Genomic DNA, 22,686 nt, shown 5'->3' with positions numbered 1-22,686 from the left:
GATTTTTTTACCTTGCCTTTTAGCTCAAAAACATTCCAGAGCAGCTTACAAAAATCAGAAGTGAAACATATTCAGATATCTTGTACAGTTTTTGACAGATCCTACTCAGAAGAAAAACATCTGCTACTTCCTGTCTCAATTCTGCAAGTGGACAAGCCCCGTTTGCTCACTGGCAAAAGATTTTGCCGCTGTCAGCACAGTCAAAGTCAGTAATGGTATGAAAGTGCACACTGGATTTGAGTCAGAGCTATTCAGCAGCAGAAGCAGCATCCAAGATGAGATTGCCCTGGCGCTTATCAACTGCACTGCAAACATAGCAATATTAATACATTAGACAGGCAACTTAGCTGCATCGTGTTTGATGCCTGCTAAAAAGTTTTGTTAGACAACCCTATACCCAAACCAGTAATTTTATTCTATTTCATTGTTTTTAAAACTGTTGATTTTATTGGTAAATTCTTATGAAAGTTCTGGATTATTTTATGCAAATCGCTGAGCGGATTCTTTTTAATTATGCAGTATAACATTTTGCTAAATAAAACAAATATTTCCTATCCACCGGACAATATGTTTGTGCTGTCTTTCTGATACACAGTAGTATTCAAGGCAGCTCATGGAAAGAAAAACCATTTTCAAACAAAAACAAAAATGACCATCACCAGATTAGGAACAATGTCTCAAAAAGAGCAATAAAAGCAATACAAAAAGCTGTTCCAGCATAAGCAAACTACGCTAACAGATATGCCCTCTAAGTAATGCAGAACAGAATAATCAAAAAGTTTACCTACTGCTAAAGGCAGTGCTGTAGATGCTAAAAGGATCCCTTTTGGAAGGGTGTTCATAACAGAGGTGCAGCCACCGAGAAGGCCCTCCGCAGTTAGAACTCTTGAATGTAAGGCATTTAGAGAGAAGCCATAGTTCTTGCGTAGATAACAGGATCTGTCATCAGGAGGTTTTGTCCTGATTTATGTGATGGATTAGGACAACAGGAAGTTATATAAGGCCAGGGGGCTCTAGGGGTTAAAAGCAATCCTAGTGTCCTCCCTAAAACAGGGCTGGTGATCCCGCAGCCCAAACCAAGCCTGTCAAGATGCTTGAAGTTGCTTAGGCCCATGGCAAAATTGGTTGTGCCTCCTCCTTGCACAAGTCACCTCTGCTTGCAAAGCACCATTGAAAGGAAACATTAGAGCTCAGGAAAGGAGCACTACCTCCTATTACCTGAGTGTTCTGACCTCCTAGCAATGGGAGAAGTGGTGGAAACTGAAAATACCCCCCTTTTAAGCACGGTTTTGATTCTATTGCCACTTTTATGTAGTAATGATGCTTCGCTGTGTTTGCATGGCTCTTTGATCTTTTGCATTTTGGCTCTCTGTTTGCTTCTATATTTGTAAGCCGCTTTGGGTGAACCTACATCAAGGGGGAAAGTAGCATGTCATTTATTTATTTATTTTTTAAAATCAGTATTATTCCAATGCCTCTGGGATATTTGTACGTTGATAAGCATATACAAATATATAGGATCAGGGTGCCAGACTCAAACATTAACCATATTTGAGAGGTTATGCCTCATAATTTTTTTTTAAAAATGTTTTTTTCTTTTCTTTTCGCTTTTTTCTTAAGCGAAAAATGGGTAAGACTGCAGAAAAATATTGTATTGCTCACCTCTCCATTTACTAGTGAAATCAGTCATTATTCAGGCCAAAATGTTCCCAGATTTTTGTTTTCTTGGAAGCAACCTCCTTTGCTAGTCCTATTAATTTTAATGAGCACTTAACCCCTGTCAGGAGTTTTTGTTTCAAAAATTCTTGAAGCTCTTTACATTTTCAAGGTTCAGCAGTACAAAGGCGAAAGGAGAAAGTCACTGAAATAAAACCCAAGGATCCTCTAACATGCTTACCTTCCATTAATGAGGCATCGCTGGCAGGTCTCTCTATATTAATGGTGCCTTTTCATAATCATGCAGCTGTACCGAACTGTATTAATTTTTGAGATTCATAATAGGTCGCACAGCTTCAACAGTATTTAAAATCTAATACTTTCATTTTACTTTCCTTGGAAGGTGGAAAGTATACTTTTTTTGGTTGTCGTGGAACAGCACCACTTGAATGAAAGTGACTGTCATGGAACAGCCCCACTGTTTGCTGCTTCAAACTGTTAAAAATGATGCCACAAAAGACTGAAAAGTGGAAAAAAATGTTCAGCACTATACAACTCCGACTTCCCATAAGCATTTGGTTGGCCACTGTAAGATTAGAATGGAGGAATAGAATAGATGGACCAGTGGCCTGATCCAGCAAGGCTCTTATTATATATACTCTGATGACTAAACTTGGCTCCAATTCCTGCTGCCCTAGCTTTAAGTTCTTTGCTGGCACTCCCCCAGAAACTTTCCTTCGTTCACCTACTCACAAAACATTTTGTTTCCTACCACTGTTACTTAGAAGACACTGTAAAGAGGTTATACATCCTAGAGATAACCCACCTTCTATACAACACCAATACTGTATGTAGCAAACCAGCTAGCAGATCCCTGGTAGATGTTTCAAGGAGACTCTGCCGATTGATTGTCACTTGATGACAACAGGGAAGCAGACCTTCTTGGTGACAGCACCAACCTATGGAATGCCCTTAAGCAATTTGTAAGGCGGAGACAGTAATCACCTTTAATTGCCGCTTAGAAACATTTATGTCTACCAAATATTTCCTAGACTGGCACATAATTTTCAGTGCTGTTCAGCTTTCTTTGTGCTATATAGTTTTGTTTCCATCTCAGTTTAAAGGAAACATTATTGAAAATTGTTGCATTTTTATTGCTTTTATGCAATATATTTTTTATTATGCAATATATAAATTTATAAATCAGCAATGTACTTGAAGGCTTATGTGAGCAGAGGCTGTCCTGTCCAATGGTTACAAATGTACTACAAGCACACAATAAATTATAGCAACATTATCCAACCCTTATTCCTTTTGTGTCATGCCTGTTAAGACTGCAAACTTTTTTTGTTTGGTACTGACCTATTAAGATACAGGGAGCCTGTTTGGATGAAAAGGGGAGGTCCTATTGTTTTCAATGAGACTTAAACCCAAGTAAGTGAACACACGAATTATTTTATTACATTTATATCTTACCTTTCCTCCAACAAGCTGGCAATGGCATACATCCTGCTCCCTAATTTATCCTCACAATAATCCAGTGAGGTTGGCTAAGCTGAAAGATGCTGACTGGTCCAAGGTCACCCAGTGAGCTTCATGCCTGAGTGGATATTTGAACCCTGGACTTTAAAAATATTTGCTGACTGCCCCTCATGGGGTGGGGGAGCATGCGGTGGAATCAGACAAAGCTTGAATAAGAACTAATTCATTCAAAACACAGGTACAATTTAAAATCAGCCAAAAAAGGAAAAATAAAAACAAATCAAAGCCCAAACAACTAAAGAGTAAACTAGAACCAACAGCAATCTTCACAAAATGGAAAATGTGAAAATGCCTGGGAGAACAGAGGGATCTCTACCTGGTGCCAACTGTGTCTCCTTAGGAGGAAATTCCAGGCTCAGGCAAAAGAAGAAACTAAATGCACCTCTACTAAAGAGGGTAACAGGAGCAGAGATGTTAAGAAAATATTCCCACCTCCTTTTTTCTTTGAAGTTTGGCATTTGTTCTGCGATTTGAAGAGCTATAAATTCAACAGCTTGATTACACCTCAGCAGCCTTGTACAGGATTGTCCTGTCACAGCATGTCTACTCAAAAGCCTGTCCCACTGAGTGTCAGAGGAGTATGGCTGTAATCCCAACCCCACTCCCGAGAGTAAACCCCATTGAACTCAACAGGCCCTACTTCTGAGCAGGCATCGTTAGGACTGAGCTACTGGCGTGCACAGGGTTGCAGCCTAAAGCTGCACTTACCTGAACTCAATGGGACCTAGTTCTAAGTAGGACCTCCTCTATACTTAGGGGAGCAAGCCCCGTTGAAATCTGGGGGGGGGGGTGTTACTTCAGAGTAAACCCTGAAAGCATCGAGCTGCTTTCGAGACCTTAAATTATTGGTGAATCGGAAAGCCTCACCACCCATCACAGCCAACACCATCTACGCATGCGCCAACACGAAATTTACCCAACGATTTAGCCGGTTTAAGTTTGAACACGCTAACCTGGAGGGATTAAGACGCATGCGCGCTGCTTTTTTAAAAAAAATCCGCCGGTCCATTCTCGTTTCCATGAGCGACTTGGACGCTCCTCCTTGCGCATGCTCCGCAGCCCGTCCCTTCCTTACGGCGCGGAAGGCAGAGGGAAAAAAGGCGGCTAAAGCGGCTGAGGACCGGATACCGCCCCATGGCGCATGCGCGCTTCCGCGGGCTTGTCTCACTTTTCTTTTTTCTGTGGGGGCGGGGCGAGCGAGAGAAAGCGGTGTGAGGAGAGATGCGAAAGGGTGGTTTTTTTTATTGTTACTGTTATTTTAAAAGCACACTTCGTTTAAAGTATAAACTACTCGAAACGTTAATGGCGGACGCGAAGTTTCCCCCTCTGCCGGCCTCTCCGTGAGTAAGGCGCGCGCAGCGAGCGCCGTTGGCGTGGCAACGGCCGTCACCGCCGCGAGAGGCAGCAGCCCAACCGCCGCCACCAACGCCGCGCCCGCTTCCGGTCCAGCCCCGCCCATCTCCTCCTCTTCCTCTTCCCCCGCCCCTCGTCGCGCCAACGCTGCCAGGCCCTCTCGCCGTGTCCCCTGTCAGGGCGGCAGCCGCTATGTCCGACAAGGAGTTCATGTGGGCCCTCAAGAACGGAGACCTGGACGAGGTGAAGGACTACGTGGCCAAGGTAAGGCCGCCGGGAGCGGGGAGGCAGGCAGGGAGGGCGGGCGGGCGGGAGAGCCTGGGCGCCGCTTCCTGGCCTTGAGGCGGGGCTCCCCCTTCTTCCTCACAGGACCCGCCGTCATCTGCTTCGCAAACTAAAAGGTGCCGGGGCTCAGGCCCGAGCTCTTACTCTGTTACTTTCTGGAGACCGCGCGTGTGTGTGTCGGTGTCGCAGTCGACACATGCTCAGGGGTGCTCTTGCCTCACTCCAGGGCACCGGAAATGATTTGGATGGTGGGTGACCCCCTCCCCGCTCGCCCCCCTTCGTCGTGGAGCTGCATCTTTCCTGACGCCTTGATGGAAGCTGAAGGGAAGGCTTTGCCTCTTCCTCCTGTTAGAGGCCTAGTCCCCGCCCACCCTTATGCTTGAGCTTGCTTGTGGAGAGCGTGCTATCGTCGGTTTTATAGAGGTTCAAGCATCCTCCCTCTTTCCCCAGTTCGCTCTTTCTGAACCTCCCCCCCCCCAAAGGGTTAGAGGGCAGAATTGCCCCACTCCAAAATTATATTGGGTGAATTGTATGCTGCAAACGTAAAGCCACACCCTTTCTTCAATGTGTGGTCCTTACCTGCTTTATCTGTACTTGTATTTTATTTTATTTCATTTAGCAGGGAACAAAATATAATCGCTGCATGATAAGTGTGTGAAGGAAATGAGATAGGTGTCTCAACATCCTGCTGGGTTTTTAATTGAGCAAATGGTGATGAACTAAAATAGCGATGGAAACATTGAATGGAAGACCTTAGTACCCACTAGGTTTTTATTGAGCCAAAGGTGATAAAATAAAGTAGCATTGGAAAAACTAAGTGTGGAGGATTAAGACCTTAGTATTCTTTAGCCAGTCTGGTTGAGAGTGTATAACTAGTTAAGTTGTGTTAAGAACTAATTAATCCATCTCATTAGAACTGGAGAAGCATGCATGATGGTGAGATGCGCCTTTTGCCATTCAGTTATATATTCTCTCTTATTCAAACATTTATTAAAAAGTGGGCATGACAGCCTCTTGTGCTGTTCCGTGCAAGAGCTGGTCAGCAAAAGGATTTCATTGTCTACTTTCATGTTTCTGGTGGCCAAATAAACAAATAGCTGATCTGCAGAGCCTTCTGCCTCCAGGGCTAGTGGTGTAACTGAGATCAGAAATAGGGTAGGCAGATTTATAAGAGAACCAGTTTGGTTTTGTGGTTGGTGTTAAACCAGTGCCTGAGAGACCAGGGTTCAAATCATTGCTCAGCCATGAACGCTGATCAGCCACAGTCTCTTAGCCTAGCCTGCTTCACAGAGTGATTTTGAGAATAAAATGGAGGTAAAGAGAACCATATACACCAAATTGAGCTTCTTGGAGTAAAGATGGGATAGAAATGGTGGCTTTCAACTACCAAAGCCTCGCTGTAAAATTGGGTGTCTTTGGACAAGGTGCAGTTTCCTGGAAATGGAAGGCAGTGAAGTTTTGGTAGAAGTTGGGTGCAATAATGATATTAGGGCAATAGTTCTAGGTGTTAGGGGCAATTTCACATTTAATCATGTAGAAAGAAGTGAGGACACTGAAGCCCCCTGGGGCTCTTGTGTTAAGGCATTTTTGGCAGCTAAGGCTACTTAAAGGTAAAGGGACCCCTGACCATTAGGTCCAGTCGTGTCCGACTCTGGGGTTGCGACGCTCATCTCACTTTATTATTCGGCGTACAGCTTCTGGGTCATGTGGCCAGCATGACTAAGCCGCTTCTAGTGAACCAGAGCAGTGCACGGAAATGCCGTTTACCTTCCCACTGGAGCGGTACCTATTTATCTACTTGCACTTTGACGTGCTTTCGAACTGCTAGGTTGGCAGGAGCAGGGACCAAGCAACGGGAGCTCACCCCGTCGCAAGGATTCGAACCGCCGACCTTCTGATCGGCAAGTTCTAGGCTCTGTGGTTTAACCCACAGCGCCAGGAGGAAACCACTTGAGGATAGAAGCTGCAGGCAGGAAAGTTCTGCCCTCCTCATCAGTGTTCCCCTTTTGCTTTTAAATTACATAGACTTGCCCAACTCATTCACTAAATAGTTGGGACACTCCAGTATTTAAATCCATGAAACTACTGCCTTCCTGTGTAACAACTTTGGAAAGTACCCAAGTATGGTTGCTTTCAAAGTATGCTGTTTAGCTGGGTAGACCTTTGGTCTGATTAATGTTGTTGGTTTATATACTATAGAAGTAGGCTATTCTACTTCACAAAAGTCTTATAGGATGAAAGGATGTAGGTTTCATAAAACCTGAATGTCGGGGAAGAGGGAAAGTAAGTGTATCTACAACAAAATCACTTCCCCCAGCTTGTAGCTATAGATTTGTGTAGACTCTGGCAAACAATTTTGAACAAGGTGCCTGCTGTAGACTGATACCTGTATTGAAGAATACTTGGTGAAGAATTTAGGCAGCCTATGTAGGACATTTGTAAATGATGTACAAATTCCAGGATAGACATATATCACTTTAAAAATTTGCTTTGTATACAATATCCTTATTGTGTTAGGGTTTGGTGGTGGTCATGTTAATCAATTTATATATTAACAACACTTCTATTTTTTTAAGGTGCCCTGGGTACTCTATGTAGAAAAGCAGGTATTAAATACTGTACTAAATAACAATAGCAATAGCTACAACTGTGGGGTTCTTTCCAGCTTGAAATAGCATGCAAACAGAGGGTTAAGAGAGATGCAGTCATCTACTTTTCCATCCTCCTCCTCTAGGCTAATAAAAGAAAGAAAGCTGCCTTCCCTAGGGTGCAATTAGTAATATGGAACGCGTCTTTGTCTGATCCTATGGTGTATATGGTACAACAGGACATTATAGTGGTGATCATATTTGTGTGAAGTAGTCATAAACATATGTTCAGCCTCTTCTATTGAGTTCTGAAGGTATGAATCTGCTGGTTCTAGGTTCCATTTTTTGTATTTGAATTGCACAGATGTCTACTTAGCACATTACTTAACATCAGGGATAACTTTCTGACTTAAGAGCTGTTTGACAGTGGAACAGACTGCCTCGGGAGGTTTAAACAGGTTTCTAAACAGAGGTTGGATGGCCATCTGTCTTGGATGCTTTAGTTGAAATTCCTTTGGGGTCCCTTCCAACTCTGTGATTCTATGATAAACCTATGTGACAAGAGAAGCTAATCAGCTTGCCATGCATGTACAATTGACTGCAGTTAGGCACAAATACTTTAAAAATGTGAATGGGCTTATAATGGGGTTTGATTTGACAGGTCTTGATTCATAATAAATTAATCAATAGTCAGACTTCATCTTGAGTACTGTTTCGAATTCCTGGGTGCTGCACTATCAGAAGAATGTGAACAAGTTCAAACAAGGTTCAGAGGAGAGCAACAAAGATGGTCACTGGTATGAAAAACAAGTCCTGTGAAGAAAGTTTCAAGGAACCAGGTTTGTTGAGCTTGAAGAGGAGAAGAAGTTTAAGAAGGGGCACTTTTCAAATATTTGGAACGCTGTTGTGTAGAAAGGGACAAAGGCTTGTTCTCTGTTGCCTGGAGGCAGTAATGAGTGTAATAGTATGACAATGGAGCCAGTTACCTAGGGTTTTGATGAGCTCCTCCCTGGAATTCTTCAAGCATAGGATGGATAGCCATCTGTTAGGGATGCTCTAGCTCTGGATTCACTGCAACAAATGGGTAGGTCTAGAGCACAACTCGGGTCAAGTAGGATTCTATGAAAACCTATTGCCTGAACTCAATTTTCTCAGTGTGAAAGTCTCATCAGCTCTAATTGAGTCATGAGTATATTCAACTAGCCCGATAAATAGTACTATCCCTCTGTGTCATGTAGCCCATGCATTTCTGGTGCTATCTGCTGTACTCAAAGATGTGTTGGACTGCACTACAGTAGATCCTTTCTGTTTCTGCTTGATCTGTGTCAGCTCCTGATAGCAGCCTCTGCTGGTTTCATGTTCAATTTTTTCTAGTGCTCACTTTAAACATTTTTCTTTCAACTGTCCCTTTCTCCTCCACCCCAAACATTATTTCCAGACTTCCTGTTTAGAGACTTTGGTTAGACCAGGGATAGGAAACCTGTGGTCCTTCAGGTGTTGGACTACAACTCCATTCATCCTTGACCATTGGCTATACTGGCAGGGACAGATGGGACTAGATGTTCAACAATATGTAGAAGGCCACATTTTATATTACGTTTTTGTTAACAAGATTTATATGCTGCTTGATTGTAGCAAAGCCTAAGCAGTTTATAAGAAATATTACCATTATAAATAAAACAGTTAAAAATAGGTAATTCAAACATTTGTTTAAAAAGCAATTACAATCAACAGTAAACGCATTAACATCTACTTGTCTGAATAGCTTCTCTAAACAAAAATATTTTAAACAGGTGCCAAAAAGAATACAGTGGTACCTCCAGTTATGAACTTAATTCGTTCTGGAGGTCCATTCTTAACTAGAGGCCTCTTGCTGCTGGTGCACTGCCAGCACATGATTTCCGTTTTCATCCTGGGGCAAAGTTCTCAATTCAAGGTAACTCTTCCAGGTTAGCAGAGTTTGTAACCTGAAGTGTTTGTAACCTGAGGCGTTTGTAACTTGAGGTACCACAGTACAATAAAAGAGCCTGATGCCAATTCAATAGACAGGGAGACTTTTGTTTTTGCCTGCTCATATAGCACATCAGCTTCCTGTTTTTCTGGCAGATTTGACAAAGAGATTAAGGTTTGGAGAGTCTGAAGCAAAGAACTGAAAAACTAATTAAAACCAAGGCCCAATTCAGACAACTCTTCTCCCTTCTATTGGGCCTGTACTTGTGTTGGATTAATGTACCTGTTTGCTGTGAACATTTCAGTATCAAAATGATTATATCGTGGTTCAAAGATTCTTGTAATCTGACATACAGAAAGGAGCTCACTGACATACAGAAAGGGTCAACTATGTCGCCAGCTATTCCTGGATGAGATGTTCTTGCTTCCAAAACTAAGGAGGCCTGGTCCAGAGTTCACATTTCCTCATTGGCTGCCTCTCTTGTTTAAAAAGTTAGACGGGGCAGTATACACAACACTTAATCAGTTCTCCCTTGTTTACCACTCACCACAGGAGTGTAGCAAATTTGATGTCCTAGATCTTAAATTTGCCTTAAATCAGATAATTTGTCAGTTTCATCAAGGTAACCACAGTTCTTGGGTTGAGTTCTATTAACTTCCACCAGCGCATTTAATTTTAAACATCGTAACATTCCTCGAGTCTTCAAAGCTTTGAAAAAACTCAAATCTATGTCTTATATTTCTTCGGGCAAATTTATGCTTCTCACCTGATAATTTAGTTGCCCTTTTCTCTACTTTCTGTGGTTCCTTTTCTTTGACATAAAGAAACAGGAGCAAATAGGTGTTCTAAAAATCAGCCTGCTGTAGATCAGAGTGGGCAATCTTTTTCCTTCTTTCTTTTTCTGTTGAGGTCTGCATTCTTTCAGGAGTATTGTCTTGGGCACATGCCAATTGTGAGAAGGGCTGACTTGAAGGATTGGACTGGGACAGAGCCAAAAGAAGACCCTCCCCCCCCTCTCTCTCCTTCCCTCGTGCTTTCTATCCAGCAGGAGAAGATCACTTGCAGAGGACTTTTGAAATTTGTCTTGAGTTCTTTGTGTGATATGAGGACTTTAGATTTATATTTTATAGGGGTTTGTTACTTTGTGTCTTCTCAGTTCCTTTCCGAATAATGTTGGTCTTAAGAAAGCCAAGTTGCTGACTTCTGAGAGCTTGCTGCTTTCATCTTCAAGATCTTTTTCCTAAGTAACTGCAGCCAACCCAGAACCTTTTAGTGTGTGAGAGAATTATTCCACTATCTGATGGTTTACATTCACCGTGAAGAAATATAAGACTTCTGGGATACGTTTTCAGTCTTGAGACACTTCAAAAACTTTAATTAGAATCTAGACTTTCATTTTTACTTCTTCTTGAAGGGATATACTATAAGAATCCTTTTCTTAGAATGAATAAATAGGTTTTCTTATACTGACACATATTTCCCTTAGGTTATACATTACATGTATGAATAGAGGAGGTAATATTGACCTGAAAAGAGCCTTTAAGTGCTTATTAGTTTGAAGCTGAGAAGAAGGTACATGAAGTGGATTTTTATATTGCTGTTCAGGATAGGAGTTGGTATTATCAGAACAAGAGGTGCATTCAGTGGTCTCAAGTGATTAGGGCATTAGTGCTGATGAGCATTCTGTAACAGTTTGACTGAATTCGGTATTCAAAGAAATAATCTTTTAGTGTAACAAAAGGGAAATGCAAAAGACAGGCAAAAGCAAAGATAGTTGGCTTGGCTTAATAATCAGAAGGAAAAGCAATGAACATTTTAAATTATAAACTTAGAGTTGCACAATTAAAAGATTTATCACTAAATTTATTCATTGTGCTTTTTAAATGTTCTGATGTCATGGTGCATCAAATGAGTAAAGACAATAAAAATTTAATTCAGTCTTATAATTTGAGATGCAAATGAATGGAGGAATTTAAATTATTAGACCTTATCAAGAGTCTTATTCAGAGCTGGAAGCACAGTATCTATATGGTCTGGAAGCTTTTGAGTTCTAATAAATGAAAGGGACATTCAGCAGTTCTAAAATTCTGAACCAAAAAAGAAAAGTCGCTACTAGTACTTTAGAAATACTGTTGTAGTGCCAGAAGTATTGCAAAAAGTATAATGTGACAGAGTAAATTGCTACATTCTTGGAAACTTCTAATTATTTGAATTAAGGAATTTATTGGGTCATTGAACTTGGGCCATGATACAATCTTTTAAGATGTTTGTGGTGTGTGGATCCTTCAGAATTTTTATACAGTGCTTGCTATAAGTACTCTATATAACACTTGAAAGTATAACAAACAAAAGACATGGACAGTACAGTGGTACCTCGGGTTAAGAACTTAATTCGTTCCGGAGGTCCGTTCTTAACCTGAAACTGTTCTTAACCTGAAGCACCACTTTAGCTAATGGGGCCTCCTGCTGTTGCTGCACCACCAGAGCACGATTTCTGTTCTAATCCTGAAGCAAAGTTCTTAACCCGAGGTACTTTTTCTGGGTTAGCAGAGTCTGTAACCTGAAGCGTCTGTAACCTGAAGTGTATGTAACCCGAGGTACCGCTGTATACAGAATTTGGTAGTAGCTTTTACTCTAATCAAGAAAAACAATAAATTTTGTGGATATTATGTCTGTTAATAGTTGTGTAGAACCTCTAGGTTCAAAATCACTGTACTGTACCAGGGAATACCAGTTGCCTTTATGGACTTCTTGGTTGCTTCACAAAGCATCTTGTGGCCTATGGAAGAAACATGATGTAGAACAGGGGTCAGCAAACTATTTCAGCAGGGGGCCGGTCCACTGTCCCTCAGGCCTTGTGGGGGGCCAGACTATACAGTGGTACCTCTGGATGCGAACGGGATCTGTTCTGGAGCCCTGTTCACATCCTGAAGTGAACACAGCCCATGCATGCGCGGGTCGCGATTCGCCATGTCTTCGCATGCCACTGAGATGTCATGCTTCCAAAACATCTACTTCTTAAATAACTTCTAATAGTATTAGTAAGATTTCACTGCTACGTTAATACCACCTGTGGTACATTTATTAGTCCTAATAATGGTGAACCTTCAAGCTATGAACAGATCAAAGTTTAGGAAAGTTAAAGGAGGTGTAGAGGGATGAATAGAACAGTAAAAACAAATCTCTTTGCAACAAACACTATGGATATTAATTTTGACACTCCTGGTTCTTGAAATGAGGCATTGCTTTGCAGACTACCTTCCCCATATTGCTGTAATGTCTTGAGCAAGTGTTTTGAGCAAGAGTTTTAAGCAAGTGTTGTCTGCTATGTTTGAGTAATGACCATAGTTAGATCTCAGAGCTAAATTTGGTGTAGAATTATATAAAATTATTAACTTTTTTAATTCTGAAGGGTGAAGATGTTAATCGGACACTGGAAGGTGGGAGGAAACCTCTTCACTATGCTGCAGACTGTGGACAACTTGAGATCCTGGAGTTCCTTCTACTAAAAGGAGCCGATATGAATGTATGTATGTTGATTAAAACTTTGTCTAGTTCTGGTTTAGTTCTGTCTTTGACTGAAGACAAATGATAGTTTTCTGTGCATTTCAAAACAATGATGTAGAGGCATAGTTGTCCTTGGATGTATGTGCATATTATTATTAGTAGCAGCAGCAGCAGCAATGTTTGCTCCACCATTGCCTCTTGTTCAAACAGGTTTTGCATGTATTTTAAACAAGACAAAAACAGACAAAAACAGACTATTCATTAGAAGGGATCATGAGATGCGTCCATAAGTAAAATGCCTCTTATGCTACATTCAGCTCTGTGAAAACTAATATGTCTCCAGTCTTCAGTAACTGGCCGATAATTAAAAATAACTAATCTGGTTAATCTAAATGGCTCAGACATTTGAATGATCCAACAGTTCACTACACAATTTGTATGAAGTGAGTTTTTACACTTCCATTTTATTTGATACAATGCAATTTCTGTCTGGTTCATATTAGACCTATGAGAGGATAAATCTGCTTCATTATTAGTATTCTTGTAAGGTAATAGTAGTTGGTATTATCTTAGAAACTTCTGTCTGCAGTAACTGTCTTCTATTCACGTTAAAGTCTGCCAGTTTTCTAATGTGTTTTGTATACTAAGTTTTTATGTAAATATTTTCACCCCATTCTTCAACTAAAAAATATCCTAGATGAATCAGTAACAAACAGGGCAACATCTACCCTTAGGCTTGCAGTCTAAAAGCCATGAAACAAAAGGGGAAAAGAGTCTTTAGGAAAGAGGAAATCAAGAAAATCCATGCCCAAATTCTTAAATGTATGAAGTTCCTATGATGACTAGCTGAGATGAAACACTTCAGGGAGAAGAGGAGACTAAAGGAGCTACTCTTTTGGAATGGCCTTGCCTCCCATCCTTCCCCCTGCTGTAGCCTGATGTAATTCCATTTGGTAACTAATTCCAATAATTAACAGCATTTATAAACCATTTCAGGAAAACTAGGAACATGCTTTTTCAGAAGTAAAGTGTAGGTCTGGACTTGCTTTCATTTAGCAACATTGCAGCTGGCTAAATTTGTGCTGTGTGCAACAGTACCCTTCTTGGCAGATACCCACCTGCCAAGAATGTGATATCTGAGCATTATTAGATATAGTATATTGTAGATGGAATTTATTGTGTAACTTCATTTCTCTTTCTTACAGGCTCCAGACAAACACAATATCACTCCACTCCTTTCAGCAGTTTATGAAGGCCATGTGTCCTGTGTGAAGTTACTCCTGTCAAAGGTAAGAAGCGGAGACCTGCCTGGTGGTATGTTAATCATTCAGCAACTTAACAAATTCCACACTGCCTTCAAGCATTTCATCATTTATTTATTTTTTTAAAAGCCTAATATTCATTGGGTGGAATCCAGCTAAGTCATGCTGGGAGTAGACACACTGAAATAAATGGACTTACGTTGGTTATGATTTAGCAGGTGAGAGGTAAGGACGCTTAACCTTTCTTGTGTCTGCTATTTCTTCCCTGCAATTTTCTCCTCTCTGTTAAGTTGCTTATTGATCTCAGTGGCTCTTTCCTATTACTTAGGAAATAGTATTACCCAGTGGGCACTATACAAAAATGCAAAAATGGAAATCGGCGCCCATAGGCTTACAATATTAAAATAGACAAGAGACAGAAGAAGAGAAGCTAAGGACAAGGCTTTTAACATAACTTGGGGAAAACTAAGCATACAGTCAACAGCGTCTTCCTTTTTGCTATGATTTAGTCTTGAAAGTCCCCTTAGGTAGCTATCTTCTGAGCTGTTCTGATGTTATAAAATGCTAAATGCAACTGCAGTGAGAAGGATAGTCAGATTCAATGTGACTACAAAGTAGAGGCTAGTCCAGCAAGGAAAGAAACTTCCTACAGGAAGTTTTAGAAGAGCCACATATTTAGTAGATAAAAGCTTGTTCTAAGTGAGAGCTTGTCACACCATTGTACTGCACAGAACAGATGAATCTGCTTGGTGACTGGCTCTTCATGGTTTCTTTACCAATGCTGCTACCTGAAATTACATAGATGAAGATGCTGGTTAGTCAGCCTTCAGCCTCCTACATTCAAAGGATGTGCTCTGTTACAAAGTTTGGGCTATATGTTTTCTAGCACACTGGATAGACAATCTGGAATGTGGCCAAATTTGGCTGAAACCATTTCACAGACCACACACTTCATCTCTGGTCAGAATCAGAACACTGCTTTGGAAAATCTGAAACTTGGTGCCCCCAGTGACTATAATGGGGAAATCAACAAATAGCTATAGTTGTTCTGCTCTCTGACATAACGAGATAAAACTTGTAGACATAATAGTCTCTTCTATAGGACCAAATTTTCCATATTTCACACTGGCAGGTGTAATGAGTTGTGTTGGGCAGACTGACAGTTTAAGGGGAACTTAAAAAGAGATTTGCTTCCTCCGTGTGGTTTTGTGGGCAATTGGTATGAAAACGGCTACATGATATGACCGAGACACCTCTAGTTAAGTAACCTGTAAGATTCAAGAAGAATAAGTACAGGGACTAGGAATAATGATAAATGGAGGGTTCTTTTGGGGGTTCAGTTAGCACCAAAGTTTTTCAAAAGCTTTATCTTTGATGGGATGAATAGATGGTACTTTCTGAATATCTATGTCAAAGTGCCTTCTATATTGTTATGCATACTATACAATACAGACCAATGTGGGGTGTGTTTTGTTTTTTGAAAGAATTCTCTCCCTTCAGTGGTTTTGTATGCAATTTACCATGTTCTGGGAAGGGAGGTGGAGGAGAGGAGAGCCATGGTGAGGCACAACACACACAAAAAAAGTGTGGTGCAAACTATATAACCCTACCTGCTTGTAAAGCCCCCAGAGATCCACCAACACCCTTTTCTTTCAGGCAAAGAGGGTGCATGTGTGTGTCCTCTTTTCTCTGTTTCAGAAGTTGGAAGACCAGATCTCATGACTGGCTCTATAGTAAGAGCATCTGTGCATCTAAAGCTCTTCTGCACACATCCCTCCCCATATTATTTCAGGAGGGGAGGGGAGTATCCTCCTTTTGGAGGGGATGGGAGCCCTGCTCATCACATTGCATTTTCATTATAAGCAGTGACAAAGGAGGCAGCAGAGGTGGCAAGGGTAGCTATCTCCCAGCACCTCCACAAACTCTGGTACCTATATCTTGTTACCCATCATAAGCTTCTGGCAGGCTTATGATGGTTCCAGAAAATGGTGCCTTGCCCTCCTTGTATCAGCAGCCAGGGAGAAAGCACAGGGAGAGCTTGACTCAGGTTATGGGGACTCAGTGGGACTTCATATTCCTGTCTGCCTTGGAGACTGGGTGTGAACCATGAATTATTGGTGCTTCTCAGTCCATTATTTGAAGTCTTCAGTACTGCTGGTACTTGACACACAGTCACAAAAAGCAGTGGAAAAACACTGGAAGACTTTCTGATAAGTTCCACCTTGGGTACTGACGGGAAGTTAAAAAAAAAGAGTCCTGTAAAATCCTCCGGTTGAGAGCTACAGCTGTCAGTCACAAAAGTACACCCCCACTTCCCTGGTATTTTCTTTATATGGAGAGCATCTAGGGGTACGAGAGTACGAATTTTCAGTGTTTGCATTTGAACAGGTTCTGAAATGTTGGAAACAGAGTTGCCTTGGAACAGTTCAGAAGGAAATTGCTTTGGGACATTTGGTTCTGGATTTGGGATTTGTCTGAATCAAATGCACACACCCCTAGTATTTGGTTGACTTTAACATTCTCAAACTAAGGAAAATAAAGCCAAATTATTCTGAGAGCTTTTCCCCTTTGGAGGTTGTATATGTGTTGATAGGACACATACCATCTCATGATAACAAGATACTGTGGATCTCTTGAGTTAATGTTGTGTGTTTTTACTTGCTGTTTATCTGAAAAATATAGAGAGATCTTGCTAGGATTCACTCATACTAAAACTTCAAGCCAGCAGAAGTAGGTTATGAATTGTACTCTTTGTCCTTAACGTACTTGTGGAGTCAAAAGTCTGTAGATTCATCTTTTGACTTTAAAATAAAGGCTTGGAAGCTAGTTAGTGTCACTTTGTGCTTTTTCAACTCTGGTACTGATTATATGGGAAGGGTATAAAAAGAACAAAGGGAAAATTTGGAGAAGACATTCAAGGTTATTTTTTTGTCAATGCCAGTAGTTTCTGCCTTTGATTCAGAAAGTATATTTGATCACATCAGTATGAGTTTGCTCTATAACAAATGAGTTGATAGTGTGGATTACTTTAAAAAAAGAAGAAGAAAAAGCAAAGCAATTACAATGTTTAGATCTCAGTGGATCCTGGATCACTGAAATGTGGCGGTGGCTTGCTGTGTTAAAACTCCCCTCACCTGCTGATCACTTCCATAAGTTTGCTGCCAAATGTTTTGTTGCTTTAGATCGACCTGCCTTGATTACCCTACACTGAATTGATGGCATCGGTGCATATGCATGATTGTATTTCTCCCCCATTTTAACAATCTTTTTAGTCCTATAGTTGAAACATTGTTTGTATTTGAGATTTATTTATTTTTAAGTACTGTTGGTTTTCTTTCTATACTTTTCCTTGTATCTTGCCAAAACCTCTTGAGTTTCTAGTTTGTGTAGGAAACATTCCTCAGCCCTTTACCCAAAAAGCAAGACACATTATTTCAATCTGCAGGCTGGTTAAAAAGAAATTAAATCTATGCCAGCTTCATAATGCAACATAGATGTTTACTAATCTTGTGGAACATTAAGACCCCTGTAGGGTCTTCAGTAAAGAAAACATTTGTTCCTTAATTTTCCCCCTTCTGCAAGTAGTACAGGAGCACTCAAGCCAAACGTCATTTCTTGCCCTCTTCCCCTTTTGTGTTCTTTTCTCATGCCATTTTCCTCAAATGTACTCCAAATAATGTGGAGACTGACATGCTCAAATTGATTTATTATTTTACCTCAAACTAAGGTGTACTTGGAAAATTTTCGAGTGTGGCGATTTCAAGTGAATGAGTGTTCCCAGACATAGCTGACATACTAATCATAGTGATTGGCTATAGTCTATTACAGCCTTGACTTTGACAGAGTGGAGTCATTAAGTATCTTTGGGCCATACTTCTGTGCTTGTGGTACTTCAGACCCACCTGACATCTTCTTGAAAAGGCAGACAAACCCATGGAAAGTTGACAGTCTAACTTGAAGGAGTACATCAACCTTTCTTCTAGGCCAATGTCTGCAATAATTAAAGTGCTTTTAACTACCACATTTACTCGAATGTAATGCTCACCTTTTTTGGCCAAATTACATTGCGAAAATTAAAGTGTGCATTACATTCGATGGCACTTCAAGGTTCTGAAAATTGAGGTGTGCGTGAGATTCACTGGTGTATTAGACTCGAGGAAATATGGTAGGTTTTTAACTAGACAGAGTTTCAATCCTTTTATCTCTGAAATGACTGCATCTAGGAATAGTAACTGTTATAGAGCGTAACCTTTTCCATCATTTTGTAGAGGTGCATGTGGGTGTGGAGGAAATGCTCTGCAAGTCTGATATTTATATTCCACTGTATGCCTACATATATGTACTCCTACATGTATATATATACCTGTATGCCTATATATAAAGCTCCAGAAGGTTACTTGTAGGTGTACAGGTCAATGTCATCTAGAGTTCTTTAATTTCCTTTTCCTTCAAAGGTTGCAACACTTGGGACCAGATTCAACTAAATTGTTGCACTAGCAGGAACCACCACGAGTCCTGCTAATACAACAGGGCTACCCATCCTCCTCTCACCCAAAACTACTGGGGGGGGGAGGTGTCAGGGGAAAAAACCCCAGACCATCACGTGTGGGGAAGAGAGAGAAGAGCAGTCCGTCAGGCAAGCAGAAATGTTTGCACTGACAGAACAATCACTTTGAATTCCACCCTGGAGCTGTGATAGGTCTTTAGCAGAATGGATCCCAGGCCACTAAAGGTGCATGGTAAAACTCCAGTGTATATGCAAAGCCAGTAAAGGCTTTGGAACAGGATTGAGGCTGTGGCTGTGGCTCTGTATCAGAAGAGGAGTCAAGTAGGCAAGGTTTGGGAACCATGGTTTCACCTGGATTTAATTGGCATTTTGTCTTAAGATAACTAGAACTGAGTCTTTTGATTGAAAACTTTAATGTATATTAATACTTTGAAAATACTATTATTCAAGTGGGCCCAAGAAGCTGAGGTGTCTTCATGGGAGCATGAAGCTTTCTATAACTTAAATGTGCTATTTGGATTGTGAGATTACTTAAAGCCTGTCTTTTTAATGGTGAATGAATTGAAAATGATCTCTCTTGTTTAACGTACACACCCTAGTCAAGCCAATGTGACTCTAGTTGAAGAAATTATATAGACTGTAAAGTAAGAAAACAAACGTACCAGGACCCTCTCACGAGAAACTGCTTCTGGTACATGTAATTCCACCTTTTCTCTAAAAGTGACAGCTCTTCTCATCTCTTTACAGGGTGCTGATAAGACTGTGAGAGGGCCAGATGGTCTAACTGCCTTTGAAGCCACTGACAATCAGGCAATCAAAGCTCTTCTCCAGTGACGGATGGACTGAGATCTAATGTCTCTCCTGTGGCCTCACACTGCTGCCTGTCTGTCACTCTTTGTATCTTCCAGCTTCTTCAGCTAAATATTGGGGAGGGAGGAAAAAAAATCACAGTAAATCAGACTAGTTAGGTACCTCTATCAAAAAGACAACCTGCTTGGAGAAAGTAGAAATCCATATAATTGGTTTCTCCTTAGGACTTTGTTCAGGGTACAATTTTTTCCCCATTTCTAGCAAAATTGAACCTCTGCTGGAGAAGGGGCAAAGAATGGAGTCTGAAATTTAGTCTGCAAACTTTCCTTGTTCTTCTAAGACTTGCTGGAAGTTTGTCAGACAGAAGCTCCATCCCTGTACTTTCTAACTTGTAAAGGCAGTAGCAGCCCTGTGCTGCTATGCTGTCATCTCCCAGTCAAGGCACTGGGATAACTGTATCCCTGTGCCTTACGTAGGTTGTGCAATGCTGAAGGCTTTGTTTTACCATTCCCCGGTATTTAACAGTTGGATGCCACACTAATTTTGGCTGCCTATTTTAACATGGAATATACAGTGATAGCAGGAATGCATCTCAAAATGGGGTGCCAAGGGATGATCAAAATCGTGTGGGGTTTTTTCCACCATCCAAACATTTTGTGAAGAACCAGCCAGATGATAGACAGTGCTTAGTTCTGGGTAAGAGTTGCTCTTCAAAGACTTCCAGTTGGAACTTCCTCACCCCAGCACATCATAATATTAACTGGAAGAAAGTGACAGCTCCAGACCTATTGGTGCTAGAGGATGATGACTTTGCCCTTCAAGATTTAGACTCAAAGTATCTTAATTACTAAAGAAGGAATGGCTCTCAGTTTAAGTTAATTTCATTCTTTTAAAGAAGGCAGGAGCTTCCTTTGCCCTAGTTTCATCCTCAACACATTGATCTTGTAAAATGCATATGTCTCTGAAATAAGATTTGAGTCACTGCTATGGCATTGTCTATGAAAAATGTAATTTGACAGATTAAATAGTCATGTTTCCAAAGGAAACCCTGCCTTTATTGCTGCCCAATAAAGGATGCTTCTTTCTATGTGACATTTCACAAATACTCTTCAAGATGACATTTTTAAAGAACATTCAGGCATAAGGTTTTGTAATATGCTAATGTGTTGATTAGAAGATGCTGGGGCAAATAGCACTTGGATATTCTTCCTCAGAAACTATGGATAAATTTTGTATCATGTTAAAAATTTCCCACTGAGGCTTCTACTGACTTTGCATCAAGATGTGCAATACAATGTCTTCATTGTCATCCAGGTAACTGGCGTGTGCTTTTGTATACACATTTCATAGTATTGAATGTACCTTTTCAATTTTGAAAGCATTTCATTTAAATGGGAAAACCCTCTGTATACCCTAGTAAAACAGAATTAGGAATACGGCCTCTATAGACAATGCAAAATTGCAGGCTAGCATTACATCTTAAATTGCCATTTATTTGTCCCTTATGAGCACTGATACCACCCCCAACATTCAAATATTCAGCAGCAAAGGGGGAAAGAAACTAGATTCTTTAAAGGCTTTCTTAAAAGTAGAACCATGTTAATCTGGTTTTTTTTTTTGTTTTTTGTTTTTTTTTTTTGTATTGGTGCAGGAATGTGATATAGAAATAGCAAGCTTTGCATGCAGAGTCTGTGTAGTCACATGTTCACCTTCCTATGCGACACGAAAGGCGTTGCTTATGAAGATGCTAATTCAGTAAATTAACATGTTCAGATTAATTTTAAATCAAACGTTCTTAGTCATAGTAAGCATGATCCACTTAATATCTCCTGAAGTCAAATGAAAGATCTGATGGATCAAGTGAAGGAGAAATTGAAATTGTGCTTCATGACTGGCTATTTCATAACCCTGTGTCCATTCGCCTTCAATCCTCCTTAGATAGTTTTAGATCACTTTGAGCCTCTTTCGTGCAGTTTGTTGCCCAAACATTTGAAGCTCTGCCTGCTTGCCTTTTCTTTAAAAACTATCATGTTGGCGTTTTGCACAGTTCTTTTTTTTCTGGCACATCTTTATTTGCAACTAGAGATGGATTCTGATGTGTGGCTATAATAAAGTATATTCTAGCCACTTGGGTCAGAATACGTAAGTGTTTGCTCTAAGCCAAACTAATGTTTCTGAATTTGCTATGGCATAAAAGGTCCACCTACTGTTTTCTGTCTTAGAAATTAAGAAATCAAACCCAACTTTAGATCTTTGTGTGAACAAATCATGTGCTATTCATATCATATCCTGCTTTTCAGAAGAAAAATGATGGCTACCAATGTCTCATGCTAGCTCTTAGATAGTGAAAACTCTTGGAGTAAATTCTTTTTCCAGGTAGGAAACTTAAGAGAAGTCAAAGCTAGCACTCTAGAAGTCAAATTCTAGCACCAATATCCTTCCTTTCCTTTCAGATTTCAATTTAAAATAATGACTTGCGGTCTTAAAGCTTTCTGCTCCTCTTTGTATAGGCATTGCTTTCTTAACTTAGTTCTTTAATGCAGTACTAAATGGGTTAATTGATGGATAGAAGAAGCTGGTAAGAGTGGAATGTCCTAGTTGAGCAGTTGCAGTGTTGCATGCTAAATCTCAAACTGAACAGTCTTATATTTTATAAATGGGGAAAACAATCACATCTTTCTACCCAATTGATGGAAGAAAAATAGTGCTTTGTGCATTTTGATATTTGACCTTTTTCCACAATGTAACTATTTTGACACAGTTTGGTTTATCATTATCATGGTTCATAGACATTGGATTGCTAAATGATACTGTGTTAAGTTTGTGTTGCAAGAATGAATGGAATAAACTTGAATTGTGCTATAGAAAAATCTGAAGCTTTATCTGCCTCTGTATACTTCCCACGCTGTTCTCCCTCGACTGCCAACCTTATAGAAGTATAGCTCTACTATAATCCTCTGCATCTAGCACTTTGCAACTTCATTAAAATCCTTTGTAAAACCCGTTTTGTGTACCCCACTCTTACTCTGATATTAAGGTAGTTAAAATGGCAAACCTCATATTTTGGGAAAGGCCTATCTTGATTAAGTACTTTGAAGCTCCCAGCTCAAAATTATAATCCTGCTGCCTCTGATTTTATGTTCGATTCTTCTCTCATAGTTAGATGAGGATGCATAACATGTCCCTTAATACACATTACCTAGATCAGCAAACCTACAATTTTGG

The 22,686-nt window shown here is 40.4% G+C and overlaps 1 protein-coding gene across 1 annotated transcript; it reads left to right on the top strand.

Moving 5' to 3' along the window:
• Positions 1-4,639: 4,639 nt before the first annotated feature.
• On the top strand, positions 4,640-22,464 carry MTPN (myotrophin). The gene is made up of 4 exons (XM_081879030.1): positions 4,640-4,815; positions 12,788-12,901; positions 14,088-14,171; positions 19,399-22,464. The coding sequence occupies exons 1-4, from the start codon at positions 4,744-4,746 to the stop codon at positions 19,483-19,485; spliced, it is 357 nt and encodes a 118-aa protein (XP_081735156.1). The 5' UTR covers positions 4,640-4,743; the 3' UTR covers positions 19,486-22,464.
• Positions 22,465-22,686: the final 222 nt, after the last annotated feature.

This window comes from Podarcis erhardii (assembly GCF_964252035.2).
Source record: "Podarcis erhardii genome assembly, chromosome: 10".
NCBI lineage: Eukaryota > Metazoa > Chordata > Lepidosauria > Squamata > Lacertidae > Podarcis > Podarcis erhardii.
The sequence above is the reverse complement of the archived record's forward strand: the minus strand, read 5'-3'. Positions and strand labels throughout refer to the sequence as shown.

Coding starts and splice junctions, on each gene's coding strand:
- MTPN (XM_081879030.1), top strand. CDS start 4,744: ATGTCCGACAAGGAGTTCATGTGGGCCCTCAAGAACGGAGACCTGGAC. Junction 4,816..12,787: donor TGAAGGACTACGTGGCCAAG/GTAAGGCCGCCG, acceptor TTAATTCTGAAG/GGTGAAGATGTTAATCGGAC. Junction 14,172..19,398: donor TGAAGTTACTCCTGTCAAAG/GTAAGAAGCGGA, acceptor ATCTCTTTACAG/GGTGCTGATAAGACTGTGAG.